General features: G+C 51.6%; 1 protein-coding gene across 2 annotated transcripts in view; it reads right to left on the bottom strand.

The window, feature by feature from the left end:
• LOC147198314 (cyclic AMP receptor 4) overlaps positions 1-21,116 on the bottom strand; it is a 76,093-nt gene that overhangs the window by 13,325 nt on the left and 41,652 nt on the right. For both annotated transcript variants that reach the window (XM_086123642.1, XM_086123643.1), the window contains one exon: positions 13,181-13,263. In XM_086123642.1, the coding sequence (XP_085979768.1) occupies positions 13,181-13,263 (83 nt within the window). The remainder of the gene's footprint in view (positions 1-13,180; positions 13,264-21,116) is intronic.

A 21,116-nucleotide genomic window follows, 5' to 3' on the forward strand; every position in this document is an offset into this window, starting at 1 on the left:
GGGAGAAAACGCAGTTTTCCTCATTTCCAGCCGCGTGGCCTCACTTATTACAATGACAAATCTGCTTGACTATGGAGCCCTCGGCGGTGATTTGCCTCACTCAGGGCCAAACTGCAAAAAAAAAAAAAAAAAAGATGCTGCATTGAACCTATCTGACGTCAAACAAACAACGGAGGACAATGGGGAGTTCTTGTCATTTCTCCAAGAGGATGTTGCAGCATCAAGAGATGAGACATGTTAAGATGCATGCATTTTTTTTCATTTTTTTTTTTAGGTCTCCTCGAATGTTAACATTTCACATCTGCTCAATTATTGAGTCACCATAAGTAGCTCGCGTCACCCAAGGAATCGTGGAACCCGGGCTGACCAAAAAGGCCGCGGTCAAGAAATAGTCACAAGAAAGCGTAAGCGGCACCACGTGCAGCTGGCATTTCAAGCCTGGCAATAAAGGGCGTCCGTCCTCCGTTTGCGACAAATGCTGCGAAATGAACTGCCGAATGAAAGAATCGTCAATCGAGAATACACGTCAACGTTCGCCACATCTTCTATTCCGAGTTAGCGGTGTTTGTTCTTTGATGAGTTTCCCCTTTTTGTGACTGAAACCGCAAAAAAAAAAAAAAAAAAAAAACTCGAGACAGAACTGCAGGTGAACAAGCGCAGAAGATGATTATGTAGATTTCTTCGCAAATCTTCTTATAATCCCCCTCTTATCCTCTTTTGCGGCAGAAGGTTGGAAGGTTTATTTTCTATTAATCTGTCGCCACTTACCTACCAAAATATCTTTGGAAAAAGTTGTGACGGGGAGAAGAGAGAACACCTCCCACCCAGCGCGGGGTTGGCAACAGGTTGAAAATCGGCCTAGCCAGCCGCATCTGACCTGCCAACCCGAGGGCGGCCGTGTCAAGTCTTAAGGGTCTTAACGCGCCGGCTAATGAAAGCGGCGGCGGCGGCCTGGCTGCGAGCGGAGCGGCGGCGCCGCGTGTTTTCTGGGTTAGCCTTAACCGCCGTATCTCAAGAGGAGCGGCGCAGCTGCTGCTCACATTCATTTCACTTCCCATTAAAGATGAAATAAATCAGCGGTCCCCACACAACCTCTGCGGGACGAACGCACGCGCACACACACGGGAAGTCCGTGCGTCTGAGAGGGTCACACGCGTCGAGGATGTCAGGTGGAGAGGAAAAGGCGTGAATGTGCATTTGTGTGTGCGCTTCTCTGGACAGCCAAGCGCTGAGAGCAAACCGGCGTGTGTGTGTGTGTGTGTGTGTGTGTGTGTGTGAAGCGGCTATTTCTGGCATCTCATTTTTTCCCCCCTCCTGCTGCCGCAAAGAAACGCGATCGGCGTCCGGGAAACGAGAGCTGGCAGCAAGCAATCATCTGACTGCCACACACACACACACGCACACACACACACGCGCACACACACACCGGAACACGCGCGTGCACACACGAACGAGCGCAGCGCCAAGCAACATGCACCATGGCAACGGAACAGCCGCAATTAGAGGCAAAGAGCCTTTCCCCTCCATCGAGGGAGAGCGAAATGAAAGGAAGAAAGAGCGGGCGAGCGAGATCGAGGGAGAGAGAGCGAGACGGGGGCGGGCGGCGGCGGTGGGTTGTGGAGACGAGTGTCAGAGAAACGGTGCTGCACAGGAAGAAGGGGGGGGTGAGGTGGTGGAAGAGGAAGAACACAAGAGAGGTGAGAATGTGCAAGAGCAAGGCTGCGAAAGGGGAACGGGGGGGGGGGAGGGGCCCTCGAGAGAGAGAGAGAGAGATGGCGCTGAGCGGCCCCTGGGGGAGGTGAAAGCACGGAGCGAGGCTGAGGCGACAAGAAGAAGAAGGAGGCAGCCAGGGAGGAGCGCTATCAAAAAAGACAGATTGCGAGACACGAGCGAGACAAACCGGGAGATTACGGGCGAAACGCGATAGAGGGAGAGGGGAGGCGCGTGTGTTTGTGTGCGAGCGCGAGCGAGCGCGCCGCTTTCTCCCGCGAGCGCCGCGCTAATGAAAGATGAATGAGAGAGGCAGTGGTGGGAAGCGTGTCTGCAGGCGATGCCAAGCGAGGCTGATGTGTGCCGAAATGTGTGTCAGAGTGCGCGTGTGCGCGCGCGCGCGAGCAGTCGAGCGTGCCTCGCACTTGGCTGGCAGGTGTCGGACAACGAGGACGGCGTCGCACGCGCCGGAGGTCGCTCGCCTGGGAGCCATCGCAGGCTTTTAATCGCACGCCGGTGTACAGGAAGTCAAATTAACGGCGCCTCGAAGGCTCTTGAAGCAGCGCTTCATTGATCACGTCAGTCTCGAGCCCGGTCGCCGGATTCCCTGCAAAAGTCGCCGAAAAACCGATCCGTAGGACAATCACGCCGACCCAGATCTACTGGATTTTCAAAATTGGAGAAGGGTACAGAAAAAAAATCAACTAACATATTTTTACTACTTTTAATTATTGGTCGACGGAGAATTGTCTGGAAAAGAATGCTAACGTACGGCACAGGTGTCAAACTCGAGGCCCGGGGGCCAGATCTGGCCCGCCAGGTCATTTTATGTGGCCCGCGAAAGCAAATCATGTGTGTCCTCTTGCTAAAATCTGTACCGACATGTCAAATTGTCATGTGTAATAAATAATGTTGAGATTTTGCAATAATTTTGTTACCCAGTTTAAACTCAATTGAACGATAAGTGAACAAACGATTAGAATTGACTTGACTGATTTCAAACTAGTCACCATTATTGTGTTGTGTACAAGTAGGTTTTTTTGTGGTTTCACTGTCATAACGGCCCTCCGAGGGAAGACGTAACTCCAAATTGTCCCGCGACTAAAATGAGTTTGACACCCCTGACGTACGGCTTACGACGAAGGCAACTCACTCCCGATTCTTCAGAGCAAAGTAAATCTGAATCTGGGTGTCGGACAACGAGGATGGCAACGCACATGCTGGAGGTCGGTCCGTCGCCCGACAGCGCTCGCCGCCTTTTAAGCGCATGCCGGCTCGCGGGAAATCAAATCGACAGCGTCTCGAAGGCCACTCTCGCTCGCTTATTGAAGAAGCGCTTCATTGGTCATGTCAGCCCCTCGCCTGCCCATCAGATTCCGTGCAACCCCCCCCCCCCCACTCATCCCCCCCCGCCCTCCCACCACAGGGCCGCCGCTTCTCCGCTTCTCACACAATATCCGTCTCGCCATCGCTCAAGTCATCGCTTGGCGCAGGCAACAATCGCTCCTTTTGCTCCAGTTGGATTCATTTTAACCCGCATTTCCACAAATGAATGCCGGCCAGCTTTGGACGAGTATCCAAACGGAATTTGAAGCTGGGGCAATTGGGCGTTCAGTTAAGAGCAAACGTTTTTGCCGATGACTGAGGCATTCCCGCTTTGCGAGCCCAATTTCCATGGCGTCGTACCCTCAAACGAAGTCACTTATTCAAGAAGCGTTTCATCAATCATGTCCGTGTCTTAGCTGCCTGTCAGATTCCTCGCAAAATCGGAGCTTTTCCCTAAATTGCTCTGCCAATCCCGAGCAGCTTTTTGGTCATCGCTTTCCGGCTGCTTCTCAAGCCCTATTTTGACGAAGCAGGGCAGTTTTCGTCCAATGAAAGCTGCCGAATGCATCACGACCAAGACACTCCCCTTCTGACGCCATTTGTGTCCATTTTCAAAGGTTGGTGACGGTACCCCCCTGACCCCCCCACAAAAGAAATCCTGCAACACTGTTGACAGAGAATTGGCGAAAGTGATGAAACGCAATTTCGTATGTGCTCCATGTACACAAAAGGGAGCAAAAGAACAACAATCAACCCCACGGTATAACCACTCCAAAAATGTTTTTTTTGATACTTTTCCATGGGGTATGGTTTATGAAAGACTGGAAAAAAACAAAAAACAGAGAGGGCCGTCAGCTGCGATCCATCATTACGTAAAAGGGAGAATCCAAAACATTTGAGTGGCTTAAGTGGTTTCGTCTGACGCGGCTCTTGCCATCCCGCTTTGCTCGACACAGATCAGTCAAGATGAGGGTTTAGCATTACAAATCGGACCGTGGCGAGCTGAAACGGGACAACGTGTTTGCGGCGTCAAACATCCGCTGAGCCGCCGACGAGAGGCCTGAGTGCCTCCTTCCGGAGAGGTGAAGGCGGCCAAAACAGTCATCCTGACCCTGATTGCACTTCCTCTTCTCCTCGGCTGACTCGCTCCCCCCCCCCCCCCCACCCACCCCCTTGTGCTGGCCGCAGCGCCGCTATCAGGAGACAGGCCAAACCCTCTCAATGAAAGGGACTTTTCTGCGCTAACACATGACAACTGTTGACTCCTGGGTGAGGTCGCTTTGAGGGCTTTTCGGACTTCTGCAGCTCCCCTCGAAACGTGACCGCATTTGAGGACCATTTACTCAATTGCACCTCGACGCTGTCTGGGTTTCCGAGGACAAAATGATTCGCCGGGTTGCCATAAACTCGGTGTAAAAGGAGTCGCGGTCGAGGTGAACGACAAACGGAACCTTCAAGAAAAATCACACAGTGCGCCGTCTTCCGAAGTGACAACCGGGAAATACAGTCCATGCTACAATTAGCATTGGGACACCAGAATTGGGGCAAAAGATGATAGGAAAAAAACCGGGGCTGGTCTGACGAGTGCGGACCGTGCGATGACTACAATTACATCCCCTCCGAATTCACGAATCGATCATGAGCAAGTTCAGAAACAGACAAAGAAAGAGAAGAAAACTGGCCAGACTGCCGCAAAGAGGCCCCAAGCAAGAGAACCTCTGGCCAATACGGGTCGCGTCCTACATGTAAGAACAATCCCCGGCATTGTCTGGTTATGGCGGCAACGACGGACGACTTTTCTTACAAAGATAAACATCAAAGGCTGCCTTCAGACTTTAGTGGCACATGCGAAAGCCTTGAGGTTGAAAACGGGGGCTTGGTAATCATCACCACATTGAAGGCACAACAAAGCGAGACGGGAAAGACGTTGAGATGCTACGACATCATTTTAACCCTTTTCAGGCAGCCTGTAACCTGATTACATGATAAGATGTCCACTGGATGTCCCTGAAATGGTTAATATCACATTGCGTGAGTTGCGTTCCGACGGCAGCGACATCAGAATTTGCACCTAAGTCCGAATACGCCGTGGGCATTAAGTCGGAAAGTCACAACTGCAGTGAACATTTTGCATGGATCATAAATATTAAACGCTAAATTGGGTGGCAACCGATCATCCCCTTCTTGTGCCGTGTAACAAAATATTCTTATGCCGCAAACCACTTCAACGTGTGCCGTTCGTAACCTCAAGAACCCATGAAGTTGGGCGATCATTGTACATCAAGGGCACCTCGCACCGGTTTTTCCACCCGGTAGACCGTCCCATTAGAACCGAATTGGGGCTACTTTCCCGGCGGGGTTTCTTAATCCAAGGCGTCAGAAGTGGGGAACTTGAAATCAGGGGTGGGCAGTTCCGATCCTTAAGGGCCGGTATCCTGGATGTTGAACTCATTCACTCCCAAAGACGTTTTTAAACGTCTTTTCAGACTTGGTCCAGAATTGGCTGGTACTGAATGAGTTAACATGTCTCCCTGCTCCAACACACCCAATTTCGAATGATGGGGATCGTTATCCAGCTTCTGCAGAGCTTGCTGATGAGCTGCTCAGTTGAATTGGACGACGCGTTGGAGCAGGGGGACGTATAAAACGTCCAGGATAGCCCTTGAGGACCGGAATCACATCACTCACCCCTGCCTTATATGGTGGGTTCAAGACCAGGTTGACGAGTGTCAAAGACAGAGAACTCGCACTCAACAAAGAGACACCCCCCCCCGCTTCCTTGAACACAATCCTGATCGTCCGGAGGAGCCCGGCCAAATCAGTTCATGGCGATTCCGACGTGTCCCCGGTCGATAGCGCGTCTGGGCGCGTTGAGCGTTTGCGTGAGTTTAGCCTTGCGCGCGTCGTGCCACGATCTGTGTGCGAGCGAGAGAACGAAAAAAAAAAGAGTGAAAAAGAGAGAGAAAGAGAGGGAGGGAGAGGGAGAGCAGATGATAGAGTAGGCTTTAGCGATTCCCCGGAGTGTGAGGCAGCGTTTACGGCACTCTCAGAGCAGCCAGAGTGATGAATATTTAAAGACGTGCCTGAAAGCGCGTGGGGGGGGAGGTGGTGGTAGTGGTAGCGGGGGTTGAGGGAGCGGGGGGATATAGCGGACAGTGGTGTGCGCGTGTGTGTGCGCTTGCATCTCCCACAAAAATAAAGTGGCCACGAGCATGTGACGGAGGCTATCTTGTCTCTGCTTGTGCCCGCATGCATGCACCGTGCGCCATGTATGGAGCATACATGCAGCACGCGGACGGACGGGCTTCTCTGTATATTTTGTGGCGTATTAATTCGCGCCACGTGTCGCCAAGTTCCTACATATTCATTCTTTTTTGTATTCTGCAATGTGTGTGTTTGTGCGGCCTCGCCTGGCACAGACAAACACCCCCCGTCCCCCCCCTCCCACCTCCCCGTGCTCTTCGCTCAGCCCCGCAGGCCAGCTCGGTCACGCTAAATGGGGATGAATAGCGGAGCGTTGCCGCCACGCAACGGGAGACGAATGGCTGCAGGGCTCTCGTCTCCGGTTACACACCGACAGCTACCTGGCACGCTACAAGAAATGCACACACTGAACGCACAAGCTGCCAAGAAAAGGAAATCATTCTCATTATCTGGGAAATATGTTGATCGCGTCTACTTTTTATTTTTCGGGAGGGGGAGGGGGGGTGTTTTTTAACTCATTCAGTACCAGCCAATTCTGGACCAAGTCTGAAAAGACGTTTAAAAACGTCTTTGGGACTGAATGAGTTAAATGGTGAGAAAATTTTATTTTAAAAAACGGAAGGACCACCACGCTGTGACGATGACAAATGTATCTCGCAGGAATATCTTTCAGTTATACGCAGTATAAGTACCAAAATATTTGTGGTGGAAACAGATTCTAACCAGCATCAGACTAAAAATGGCGAGTTGCAAACCTCCAAATGTGCCACACGCCATTTAGACGGAAATAAAGCCAAGCCTGCTAGCAGACTACTCGACAAAGCTCGTCCGAAGAAACACTTCAATCACAGCAGAGAGAGCATGCGCCGTATTTAACGTCATCACAAATTCGTCACTTGCCGCGTGTGCGCCCAAAGGTGGCTGCGCCCGTTGCGTTCCATGCTCTTCGATTGTGCTCGAAAGTGAGCTGAAAATATAACTGCGTGCAGCATTCCAAGAATGACGTCATGTCGTTTGTGTAGTGACGTGTCGGTCGTGAACGAATACGTAGCAAAAGCTCCGGTCGTCGTGCGTCGAAGAGTGCTTTTTGGGTGCATTTTTTAAAAACAAAATGTATTTTTGGGGCTGTCGGGTTTTATGATTAAATGACAGTAAAAACTGTTTGGAAAAAGCAGTTCAAAAAGAGATTTTTTTTTAAAATTCCTGAATGAGCATCTTAATTGTTTAATATAGATGAACTCCAAACACCCCAAATAGAAATGATTAGCTTTAACCTGGAACCAGGAAAAAAACCCAACAGATTTTCCTGAATCTACAAAAATTGCGATGTCTGCTTTTGCATTTGAAGACTTCAAAATACACCTGCCAAGTTTCATCAGGAATACAATTTTTATTGTTCTTACCATGTGGCTTCGTAGTAAAAGAGTGTGGGGACTAGACTGGCCTGCCTGCAGTCCAGACCTGTCACCCATTCAAAATAAAATACGACAACGGAGACCTGGACTGTTGAACAGCTGAAGCTGTACGTCAAGCGAGAATGGTGAAGAATTCCATCAACAAAGCGTCAACAAATAGGGTCCTCAGTTTACTGAATGTTGTTCGAAGAAAAGGTGATGTAACAAAGTCCCAACCCCATTGGAATTGGGGCAGTATTTGGGAATAGTGCAGTCGGAAGACAAGAATTTTGTTTTTCTTCATTCATACGCAGTCAAACTATTCGAAACAAGCAGACAAAGACAGATAAGAAAACGGAGTCAGAGAGACTGGAAAGAGGGCCTGAAGCAACAGAATTGTGACAACAATCCCGCGTGTTGTCTGGTTATGGTGGCGATGACGGAAGCGTTTTCTTAGGAAAGCAAATATCAAAGCTCGGCTAATTGTTGGAAAACATGAAGAAAATTCAGATTTACTGGCGCCCGACGCAGTCTCTTTGAGAAAAATTTGAATTTTGGGAATAACAACGGAACGGAAGACCAAAGCAGCACGACATAGCGGCAACCAATGAAAGATGTTCGAAAACAAAGGATACTGACTATCATTTCTTAACAGGTCAAAAATGTTTTGATCCACTTCTACACAGTCATCATTCATACAGCGGGTCCTCAGTTTACAAGAGTTCTGATCCTACGGTGGCGATGTAGGCTAAAATTGCTGGACTTTTGAGGTTTTAGCATCGGCGGTTGTTGAGATAATAATAAAGCGTGACGAAAATTCAGACTTTACTTCTTCCCTGAAGTGCTTCGTCAAAAATAAAAGGAGCTTAGTCATCGTAAATGGGGATCAGCGTCGTCATTGGCGGAAACGAGACGGAATTGTTTTCCCGCAAAGAAAACCATCGACGCCAAGCTCATCTTTGCAAAACCTGCAGGGAATTCTGGTTGGGACTATCGTGATGTGTGCATGTTGGTCATCTGGAGTACACTTGACTCGATTCAAGCAAAAAAAAAAAAGGAAAATGTGACCAACCAACCCCCCCCCCCCCCCCGTCATGTGCAATCTCACGTAAATAAAAGTTCAATCCATTCATCGCGGTCGTGTTTCGATCATACACGTTGGAATGAAAGTAAACACACAGAGACACAAAGATAAGTCGGGACATTTCTGTATCTGAGACGCTCGCTCGTGTCGCCGACGACGTCATAGCGTGTAAGAAAAAAAAAAAATGAAACGCACGCCAAGCCGCACAAGTTATTCTGAGAGGCGGAAGGAAAGGGAGCGTCGGAAAGGGTGAGCAGAAGGAAGGAAAGAGAGGAAGAAGAACACATCCTGCGACGCCGAATACAGCGCGATAAGCGTTAATGTATCCCGACCACCACGACCACCTCCCTCCCCCGTCGTCACTCTTCCTCCACCTTCCCTCCTGTTAGGCTCTCTTTTCCTTTCTTCCTCCCTCCGTCCCCCGTCCCCCCTTCCCCCTTCCTCCTCCTCCTCCTCCGCCGCGGCGGCGGCGTTCTCTTTGAGGGATGAATAATAACTGCTGCTCTGAGATTTCCTTCCTCGTTTTTCAAAGCGCCGCGCGGAGATGGGGAAGGTCTGCGTGGCCCTGGTGTGCACACACACACACAAGGCGAATAGCAAGCGCGCGCGCGCACGCACACACACACACACGGCAAAGCACAGACGCACGTACGCGCTGTCTTGTTCTCTCTGCTCGCCTGGAGCAGGGAAATCAGATCTCCTCCAAAGAGCGGTGGGGTGGTGAGAGGATGAAAGGGGGGTTCAGGCCTTGTAGGGAGCCCATACAAAACTCCGCTGCGAGCACATGTGGGCTGAGGCACGCACGCACGCACACACACACACACACACACACACACACACACACACACACACACACAAACACACACACACACACACACACACACACACACGCACACACAGAAAAAAAGCCACATACATAACATCGAGGGACAACGTGGAGGGCGCCGGATGCGTCCCGCGGCAACAGGGTGAACTCAAGGTTATGCAGACACATCGACAGTTCAACCCCCCCCCCCTCCCGCTGCCGCCACCAGGACCAATCATTCGGCTCGGAGGCGCCCCGCGGAAAGGAGCGTAACCTCAATCGCTCACAGGCAACTCGAGCGCCTGCCTCGTGCCTCGCCTTCTGCGGAAAAATAAAGGAGGGTGGAAGAAAAAAAAAATCGCCCAAATTGGGGAAGTGTTTTCTTTCTGAGCGCATGCTTTCAGCTGCCGACCTGCCAAATATCCGAGCGCACCACAGTACGGTTTTGAACAATAAGCCCTGTGCATTTTCCGTTGCGGGGATGTTGATGAGGTGAATCATCCCCGTGTAATGTATGCGACGAGCCAGACATTAAAAGGGCGTAACCTGACACCGAACTTGACAAAGAAGACGAAACATGAACGGATAACGACGACAATGGCCCGTAGCAGACCTCCGCCAAGGTGCAAGAATCGCAAACCAGCCCGTCCGGAAACTGCTTGTTTTCGCACAGCTGCAAACTTTGTTTCGACCTCAGGATGATTCGAATGCGAGATTCGGGCAAAATGCGGCAATGTGGTCTCGTGTCAAATGGATGGCGGGCCGCAAATGGCTCCCGGGGCCGCCGTTTGGACACCCTGTTCCTTGCACTCCCACATGTCTAAACACAACATTCTGATGAATATTGCGTTTGTGGAATGTGATTTTTTTTTTTTTGTCCATTTTGCCTCGTACTGAGACAAATGAAAACGACGTCACAGTGCCTCAGGACTCAGTGTGCGAACGTCACACGACCAAACCAAGAAAACAGGTGAGCCAGGACGGTTTCAACCTGAGCCCTCCGGCACTGTGATGTTATTTTCGGTCGACAGGCGAGATAATTAGGCGTGTGAAAACGTCAGCGTCTGGGCCAACGACAATCGCTTTCGACACAATGGGACGTGCGCTGCGAGTCTCTGGCGCTAAACTTCACGCCGCGGCTGCCGATGTTCCGCCTTAGTGACACCCGCGTTACCACACCAGAAGCGGTCAAATTCGCAGGTCGTCTTCAACCCCCCCCCCCCCCGCCCCCGCCGCCGCCGAAAAAGACAGCGAGCTGGGAAAAGAGTGGGCTTCGACGGATTGCGAAAGGGGGCTCTTGTTATTTTTGTAACTTCCACAACATTTGACAATGCAAACCAAATCTAAAAAGTGCACCCTGTCAAACAAAACCAAAGTGTGAAGCTCGGTGGAAAAAAAAGGGGCTTCCTGCGAGATGCGGTGAGATAACACGCGACCGCTCGTCCGGGAGGAGCACTCACTCGTCAAGCGGCGACGCGCCACCGGAATCGGCGGCGAGGTTTCCGAGGAGAGGGCTTATTTATGCAAACAGGCGTACAGGCGCGCACAGTAGGAATCTAGACAAGCCTTGTAAACAAACACACACCCACACTAAAAAGCACACAGGGGAGGCGATGTGAGAAGCAGACTGTGAAAACTGGAGTCGGCGTGCCCGGGCAGCGCTCGCAACGCAGGCGCGCGCACACGCACACACACACGCGCACACACACACACACACACACACACACACACACACACACACACACACACACACGCACACACACACTCTCTAACACAAGCAGAGAGAGAGAAAGACGAGAGAGAAAGGGAGAGCACGGGCGAGCAGAAAAAGTAGGAGCACTTTCCCATTGCAATTCACAACAGCTGGTGTCGAATTAACACATTTACCAGCGTGCATTTGGAACAGATTAAAATTGCTTGTGTGGCGTGTGACTGTCTGCGCATTTTTTATGTATGTGTGTGTGTGTGCAGATGAGGAGGCCCGAAACAAGAGTGTGTTTGTGTGTGGGAGTGCCTGCGTATTAACGGCGCGGCGGATCAGGCTGGGAGAAATGGCAGCGAGAGGGGGGAGAGAGAAGGAGCGCTCTAGCCGACAGCTTTAGCTGCTGCCCTGGGCCGTCTCTCTAAGCCCTGTTTAGGAGGCTTTGGAGCTCAGATAGAAATAATCCCCCACTCAGACACACACAAAAACACGCACGCACACACACACGCGCACCCGCCCGCACAGGATAGAAAAGCCGTGCGTGTTGGTGAAGCGCGCGCGCGCGCACACACGTCGAGCCAGACAAACAAGTGCGCACACATGGCAACAAGCGGCGACAGCACATTTTGCCTTGACACGAAACCGAGCGGCCGCCTACGCACGCCGGCGGGGAGGAACAAAAAAAAAAAAAAAGATTTTTTTAAAACACAAGCGCACACGCGCGCTGAGGCCGTCTCCCGTACGTTCGCTTCCACGCGGCGGCATCGGCACGGCACCGTGACAAACACTTTACACACTCCAGCCCCTCAGCTGAAGGCAGGGAGGAGGATGGAGGGAAGGATATGAGCCAGGGGGAGGCAAGTAAATAGGAGGGGGAGGCAGTGTGGAGGGGGGGGGGGCGCTAACAAATTAATAGGAGCTGGGGATATATACAGCCGGCGCAGCCGAGCGGCGGGAGGAGGCGGAAGACGACAACGAGAGAGCAATTCATTCCCGTTTTATCCCCCCCCACCCCCCCACCCCGTGCGCTCTCGGGAGAAAGGCAGAGAGCGGAGCGTGTTTGCTCAAGACAGGCGGAGAGAGAACGAGAGGGAGGGAGGGAGGGAAGGAGGCAGAGCGGGAGGGGGGGTGGGGGAGCAGCTTTGTGTGATGGAGGAGGGGGGGGAGAGGAGACGGAAAATCGCAAATTAGGGGAAGGAGCGGCGGCAAAAAGTCGCTTGGAACTGAAGGAGAGCGGAAGGGAAAGTGACATTTACCGAGGGGAAGGAGGGGGCGGGATCATCTCCGTCAGTTGACAGCCGGGGCATGACAGCGGGAGGGGGGGGGGGGGGGGGTGAGGACGCCGGAATGGACAGAGAGGTTAAGGAGGGGGGAGGGGAAGGATGGGGTGGGGCTTTGGGGGGGGAGGGTGTTGGCGAGCGGCATTGGAGGAAAGCCTTTGAGAGACGTTGACCCTGTAATTGACCTGCGTCGCTGCCGACATCGCCGTGGCGACAAGCGGAGCCGTCGCAGCTAATCACTTAGTAACCCTGACCTGTCAATCACGCCAGCGGCTCTACGCGGAAAACCCGGCTAACGTATGGGGGCGGGGGGGGGGGGGTGGGGGGCAAAAGAAGTAATAACAGGGCCAAGGTTATCATTTACTGGACCGCCCGCCCCCCCTCACGGCGAACCCTCGCCTGACAAAGCCCCGACTTTAAAAAAGCCAATAAAATGCTCCGTGCGGTCGACACCCACAACACACACACACACACACACACACACGTGCGCGCAAACTATGCGCGCACACAATCTTGCTTGGCTGCTACACGGCGAGCGGGGCTTCTAAGAGCCGCTGATAAGCGAGAGCGAAAGAGGAGGCGGCGTAAAAGATACGAGTGACGCCAATATGCAAATACGACAAGATTTGCGGTTGAAGGTCTGCACGCGATTGTTTGCGAATATGCGTGCGTTACCTGTTGATGAGCGGGAAGATAGACACCAGCAGGTAAACAGACGGATACCATTTTAGTGGCTTGATCTCCTCAGCCAGGGAAACCTGCAGGAGACAGAAATCATGTTTATCTCCCCTGGAACTGCTTTTTGTATTTTTTTTGGAGCTCACTGCTCTGTGTCAAAGGTACCGACACGGAACGGGGGACTCAAGTCAACCAGCAAATTTGACGGCTTCGTAGGTAGTATCAAAAGAGCCGACGCTTGTGTCAAAGGCATTGGAGAAAAGTCAGGACTGAGATCCTCTTTAGTTTTTCCATTGCTTTGTCGCAGCTTTTCTCTGCTTTTTGTGAAATGTACCGACGGAGGGGAAACGGGGGAGTTGAAGTCGACCTGTAACATTACGTTGCTTCAAAGTTTCTGCCCAGAACAGCTCACCGGGGAGGTGTCAGAGAAGTTTTTTAACCGGATTCCCGTCCCGCCTCCTTAGGCTCCTCTCAAAACAGCGGCTCTACCTCTGAGCCAGCGTTCTAGAACCGAGTGACGGACACCCCCCTGCGGAGGAAACGCATTTCGCCCGCTTGCGTCTGTGATCTTGCTCTTTCGCTCCGCACGCACGCACGCGTCCAGGTGGGAGAGTAGTAGCTCGACAGGTAAACCGAGAGCTTCGCCTTTCCGCTCGACTGCCTTTTCATGGAGACAAACCGTCGCGTGACGGCAAATGCTGCATCAATTCGCATGTCATGAAGATACGTTAACACTTCTAATCGGGACGGGATTTAATTCCCCCCCCCCAGTGCGTTCCCTTAAACTGGAACACACGAGCCCAGCCCGTCAATCCAGAGGCACTGCGCCTGATATTTATGAGATGTTGCAAAGGTATGTGTCGACCAAGTGAGCCCCATAACATTCGGAGCTTTTAAGAAATCTTGGCAGATCTCATCTATCACCAAGACCTCAAGAGCGAGGCCTGCCTACCCTCAGGCTCCCCCATCGGATGTCGTATCAGAGGAACGGAGTTGTATCGAGTGTTATAACCGCCAACCCACAAAGTCCCGTGTTGGGGTCAGCAAGCCACGTCGTTACACGTCGATGCCACGACGTCAACCTGAGACGCCAGACGGACGACCAGAAGTTGTTTGAAAGTTGTTCTCTATGGCCTCATTGAACTCCTCCCACACCCACGTTTTTTTTTTTGTTTTACCCCTTAGCAACTGCCAAAGCTACATGCCGCTGGGATACCAGAGCCAAAAAGGCCCGATAAGGACTCCTTCAGTTGGACGGCTGTCACTGTTGTGTCAGCCGGGCTGTTCTCATTCAAAGTGTACACACCCCGATGTGACGCTAATTTCCTTTTCTCCTGACATTGAATGACCTTGAATTTGGCTGCGTCAATGGTATTTAAAAATTAAAAAAAAAAAAAGCGGGACAGCAGCTGTTGGAAGGGAACAGTGGAAAGCCGTGACTGGGAAGTGGAGAGTCGCACTTCTCAAGCGCCTTTGCGTAGATGGCTTTTTTTTTTTTTTTTTTTAAATTCCTGTGTTGCTATTCTGTTTGAAAGGTACCAACACGGAATACGTGTGTGGAAGGTGGTGGTGGAAATGTGGGACTTAAATTCACCACCCGATTATACCCGTCGGCGCCGTTGGGAGTGAAAGTCGATCCGCAAATTTGCCGTCCTCGGAGGTCATTTGAGAGGTCAAACAGAGGTGGGATGACAGTTTGTAAGGGGCCAACGGAAAGCCCCGATTGGGGTTTGAAGTTTAATGGCCGTGAGGCTCAATTCTTCCACCTCTTTGAATCAGAAAAAAGTCATTTGGGGTTCTGTGATTTTGTTCCATGTTCGAGGTAACAACCTTGAGAGCTGGCCCGCTGTTCCGCGGCCGGGACGAAAACCACACCGCTCCTCCTGAATCTGGGGCTCAACTTCCCGACGGACCCTCCCTTTCCAGCACCAGGCTGAGGCGTGCGATTCCTCTCTAATTGGAACACACCCTCCGCTCCCCCCCCCCTTCTTGAAAAAAACCACAACAGTCCCACAACATCCAGAGCCTTTCGCAACGCCGTGAGGATCTCATCCACCCCTTGGCTGGGGGGGCTTTGCCGCCAAGGAGATTTTTGACCACCTCCATTACTTCAGCCCCAGAGTCTCCGGGCTCTGTTTGCTCAATGGAAAGCGTGGCGGTGGGATTGAAGAGGTGGTCAAAGTATTCTGAGACGTCGGACAGCGGACCAGAATTTCCTCAAAGCCACCCGAAAGTTTTTTTTTTTTACCTGGTCTCTCCAAACTCCTCCCACACCCGGCCGGGTTTTAGCTTCCGAAGCTGCCAGCCGGCACCTGTCAGCTGCCTCGGGAGTCCCACATGAACAAAAAGGCCTGATAGGGTGCTTTCTTCAGCTTGACAGAGTCCCTTGCCATCGGTTTCCGCCGGCGGGTTCGGGCATTGCCGCCACACAGGCACCAACTACCTTGTGGCCACAGCTTCGATCGTCCACCTCAAAAATGGAGGAACGAAATATGGTCCATTCGGACTTGATGTCCCCTGCCTCACCCGGGACGTGGGCAAAGTTCTTCCGGAGGTGGGAGTTGAAATTCTTTCCGTGGGATTCTGCCAGGAGTTCCCAGCAAACCCTCACAATACGTTTTGGCCTTCCCCTTCCATCGAAGCCGACGCACCACGTGGTGATCGGTCGACAGCTCCGCCCCTCTCTTCACGCGGCCGCAAATCCAACGACACGACTACAAAGTCGATCATTGAACTGCGGCCTGGGGTGTTTGAACATGCCGTTCGTCACGGATGATACGGAAGTCCAATAACAGAACAGCACTTGAGTTCAGACCGTGCGGGGCCCGTCCTCCCAATCACGCCCTTCCAGGTCTCACTGTCATTGCCCTCGTGAGCAGTGAAGTCCCCCAGTAGAACGATGGAGTCCCCTCCAAGAAGGGGGTGGGGCACTCTGAACGGCTGTTTGGTGCACAAACAACATTCAGGAGCCGTCTCCCGACTCAAAGGCGGAGGGAGGCTACATTCTCGTTTTCCAAGGCGAACCCCAATGTCCAGGCACCAAGCCGAAAAGGTAACGTCCTGCTTTGGTGGGCGCTGCTTGTGAGGCACAAGATGAGAAAACGTCCTTGGCGCTTCTGTTACATCCCTGACATGGCGGTTTTGTTGACTCTCGGTGAAAAGGGGGGGGGAGACTGACCAACGGAGGCGGAGAAGGAAAAGCCATTGTTTGGTATTTTCCAAACACAAACACACAAAGGCACACAGGCGTCGGCGGCGTCGGCGGCGCGTTCAACGGGCGCAGCGGTGCGCTGAGGCAAACAACAAAGGCCAATTAAAATCTAATAAAATATTAACGTGCTGATAATATGCAATATCCACACAGTTATGGGGAGAAGCGGCGCGTCCAATTAAAGCCAATTGGAAAGGGATGAATTCAATATCTGGTGGACAAGCGGGCAGGCGGGCTGGGAAAGGCGGGCGGGGGGGGGGGGGGGGGGGGTGCGACGGCGGCGGAATCAAGGAGGCGAGCGCAGCGCCTGGCGGTGGAGGGCTTTTACAAGCTGTTATCTAATTCCCGGGAGAGGAGGACTCGTGCGTCCGGAAAGAGGCTGAGAAGCGAGGCCCCCGGATCGATTTTCTGCGCTCTGCTCGTCAAAACCTCAACCGCCCCGCCGCCGCCGCCGCCGCCGCACCCCTCCCCTCCCTCCACCTCTTCCCCGCAGGCTGAGGCGCAGCAGTCAAGCCGGAGCAAAGCCTCCCCTCCCTCCCTCCCTTCCTTCTTCTTCTTCTTCCTCTTTCTCCTCGCAAACACGCACCAGTGGCAGGAGGCAGGCCCACGAGCTCTGGCCTCTACCCCTGCATGCTGGAAATTAATTAGTCACAAGAAAGACCCTGGGGGGGGGGGGGGGGGCTCGCGAGCGCCGACGCAGGCCTTCCAAACAATCAAATGAAAATCACAAGATCCCCACAGTGGCGTTTTATCTCTGCTCGGCGGCAAGTATTTAAAGCCAAGTTTCCACAGAGCAACGTACACGTGTTTTCGGCAGCGACTGCAAGACCCCCAGTGGGGGCCAACGCGAAGCTTAGGCCTATTAGCGTCGAGATTTGACATCATCGCCAGGCGCGCGCGCGCTACCCGCGCGCACGCTTCGGCAGGAATGTCTCATCGTCCGACTGAAAGGGCAAACCACGAGGCTGACGGATTCAACGTGATGGGGGACATTGCGGGAATGTCAGCACCAGTGAGCCTCCGCAGGACGCGGCGGGGGGGCGGGGGGGTTGTTCGAGAAACGGCTCTTAAAAAGACAGCGGCAGCCAGAAGGGTGATATAAAATTTTAGGTGCGATGTAGTTACAAGCATTTGAGGAATTCCGGTGCGCTTGCAGACAGGATGTGGAACAGCGCAATGGAGGCGGAGGGAGGGGTAAGAGGCAGGCGAAAGGAGTGCGCGGCTCAGGAGCCTCGTGTTTTTAATCAAAGTCCCTCCGTAGCGTGGACCCCCTCACGTCTGAAGAAGCGGAGGGGAACGAAAGAGCAATTATGCGAGGCAGGCGCAGCGGTCCCGGCATTAATGACACATGCTCGACTGCAGACGGGAAGCACGGGCGGCCCATCTGCTTTGCCGGCTTCCCGTATGAGGGACGCGACGTCGGGCTGGGTCAGATTTTTCGGAAAACATTTGCAAATAAAAAGTCCACACTTGAATGCGGAGTTTAGGATATGCTTTTGGAACATTGAAAAGAGAAGCACCCCATGGAAATGCATTTGCAGTTTGTTATCCAAACACTAGGTGGCGCTTTAGACTTCACCATGACGACAGCAAATCGGAACGCCGAAGAAGAATTTGACCGCTCATTTTCGGGGTTAACTTGATGAATATTTCAAAAAAAATTTTATTTGTTAAAAAAAAAAAATCAATTATTTCTGTGGAAGTTGATGCAAATTAACATGGGGGGGGGGGGTGAAACAGTTTTAAAGCTTGCAATCAAGATAAATAAATTGCAGAAGGGGAAAATAAAACAGAAAGCAAAACGTGTTTTTAATAATGCCATTGTCATTTTATTTTTCTGTAAGCATCGAGGGTAAAATCTGTAGAAAATCTGAAATATGACTTTTGTGAAAAACATGGCCACGAATTAATAGTTGCCCCCCTTCCCCCTTGATTAATAATTGTAATAATCTGCCTTTGTTCTAATTTAGTTCAAAACAAATTCCACCTCCTTGCAATCTGGCAGCAACTTTTGCAGATGCTCCCATTTCTTCTCTCAGACTGTTTTCGCAGCTGCGCTCGCCAAGGTCGAGTTTCAATGTCAAACATGTCCGACAACAGGGACAAAAGGGACTCTGGCGGGAAAACAACAACAACGGCGAGAAAATGGAAATTGGCCAAGCGCAAGCGCGGAAACAATAAAACGACACAGCTGAGCGAGCACTAATGCTGATTATATACTAGCTGCAGGGCTGATGCCCATAAAAGATGTGTGTTGTCAAAAGCACTCATCCTGTGCAAGTGGCCCGCAGAGACAAAGCGGGTCTGATTTTTAAACGGACCTGTTCAGAACAGACGTGAACGCGCCTCACCAAGGAGCTCTTCAGAAATCATGGTAGCGATGAGATATTGACATCGACCTTCAGCTCTTTGTAATGCTAAAAATCTAACACATTGACCTAAGGCGGGAGAATTAATCAATTCCATACAATAATTGTAGTTTGTTTGTCAGGATGATTTTTTTTTTTTTTTTGTGGCTTATGCCATAGCTCAAAGCGTGCCTTCACTGACTGGCACTGCTTACACTAACAATAGGACAGCAAACAGAGGAAGAGAGGGGCTTGTTTCCAAAACAAAGTCAGCGATGGAAATTTAGCAATTTGGTCGCTACGATTGCCAATTTTTCTGACTGCTGTCGTGACTATTTAAAAAAGAAAAGAAAAAAGCAACGAGCAAGTTTAACAAACATGCAATTTCACACTGTGGTCAATTTCACATGAGGGGACTTCGGGAAATTCGATATTTCAATGGCCTCCTACTCAGCTTCGGAAAACAGATGAGCCGTGATCGGTTGTTACCTGAGCCTCGAGCAAGTGCGATGTCATTTTCAGTTGACAGAAAGTGGCAAAATGGCCGCGCCCTGAGATGGCTAAAAGCTGCTTACTGCTTAACTCATATCGCACAGAAATATGAATCAGAATGCTGTGTTTCGATGAGTGGAGGCGCACGGAATATATTAGTGTCAAGAAAACATTTGGGCTGACTTCCCCTTTCAAGCAGGCCCAGAGTCCCATATGCTATATAAAGCTTGCTATGCAATTAACATGGTCTGTTCAGGGTACTTTCAAAACGCTGGAATCTTGTAAACGCACCACCCCGTTCTGGACACGCAGCATTTTTCTTCTATTATCATGATTCAAAGATCGAAGGAAGACAAAATTGAAGGTAGAGCAACCTTGGCAAAATAGTTGCAGCTTGGAAGCACATACCTCAGGTCAAAAAAAAAGTCTATAAATATCTGCCTCTCAACATACGACAAAGCGACATCTCCAACTACTGCTCTGACTTCTGAAGAAGTTGTGATCAGAGATTTGGTCAGCTATATGTAGAACGTTTAAAGGAGGGGAGCATTAAGTTTCAACCTATTCATACTGGGTTGAATTTCCAGCGATCTGAAATGTAGTTTTCGTGTGGACAAAAGGCCACGGGGCAAACGGAAAACCTTGCAAAAAACGTTTCAAAAATACCAGCTTGAACGGTTTTCCTTTCTTTAAAAGAACGCATTTGACGGGCCGATGAACACAGCGTACAGGCACGGTGACATGGTTACATTTGCGTTGGCGCTCCAGGCAAAGTCGGCGCTGCTCGCGGAGCAAACTCTTGGGGACGGTAACGAGCACAACAAACACGAGCGAGGACGTTTGTTTGCTCAGCCAGCTTTTCCACAACCCGACGGAACTGCGCTGTCGCGTGTACGCGTGTATGCGTGTATGCGTATGTGTGTGTGAGACTGAGACGGAACTGCGCTGTTATGTGTGTGTGACTTAAATACTCAAGGCTGGATACCCCGTCGCTGATCTGTTCTGCGGCATGTGTGTGTGTGTGTGTGTGTGTGTGAGTTCCTGTGCGTTCAAGCGCGACCTCCAACAAATCAGTCAAGACACACACAGATGTGTCGCGGCCGCGTGACTGACGGCCCAGATAACTGCCGACACTTGTTATGTACGTCATCGCTCTCCCGACACACACACACACACGGAAGGCGGGAGGGGGGGGGGCAGCCAGGCTGACTCAGAGTAACAGAAAGACGGAGGAAGACGTGTTGACGTGAACGGAAATCACCAGAGACAGAGGTGCGGCCAGCCGGAATCGCTTTTTGTCGTTTACACTTGCTGGTCTACACACACACACAGACAGACACACACACACACACACATGCACAACACACACACACACACGAGAGGCCTGCCGCCTTGGCAAGCGCAATCGGCGAGGCTGTTGTTGTTGTTTTAAAGCGTCGCAGCGCGTGCATAAATTCTCATCAATATTCATGCGCATGAACCTGGCGCGCTGGTTTATTCATGCCGGGTTTGCGCGTACAAGAGTGACAGAGGCGGAGGGAGAGAGCGAGGAGGGGGGAGGAAAAAAAAAAGAGAAAGCAATGGATGGGGGAGGTTAGGTTGTGTGCGTGTGTTTGGTGAAGGGGTGGGGGGCTGAGGGGGGGGGGGGAGTGGAGGGGGGCTTAAGAGACAAAAACCACCACCGACTTATTTGCACTCTGCCCAGGCGTGTGTGTTGTTGACACACATTGACACACATTCACTCTCACACACACACACACACACACACACACACACACACACACACACCCTGCCCCCACCCCGCAATTCAGCCGGGTTACGCCAGTTCAGCATGCAGTAATTACAACTGCCACTTTGGGGCAGCATTTACATAACCTTAACC

The sequence above is a fragment of the Hippocampus guttulatus genome, chromosome 11 (assembly GCF_054856545.1).
Source record: "Hippocampus guttulatus isolate MCC_2025c chromosome 11, RoL_Hgut_1.0, whole genome shotgun sequence".
Lineage (NCBI taxonomy): Eukaryota > Metazoa > Chordata > Actinopteri > Syngnathiformes > Syngnathidae > Hippocampus > Hippocampus guttulatus.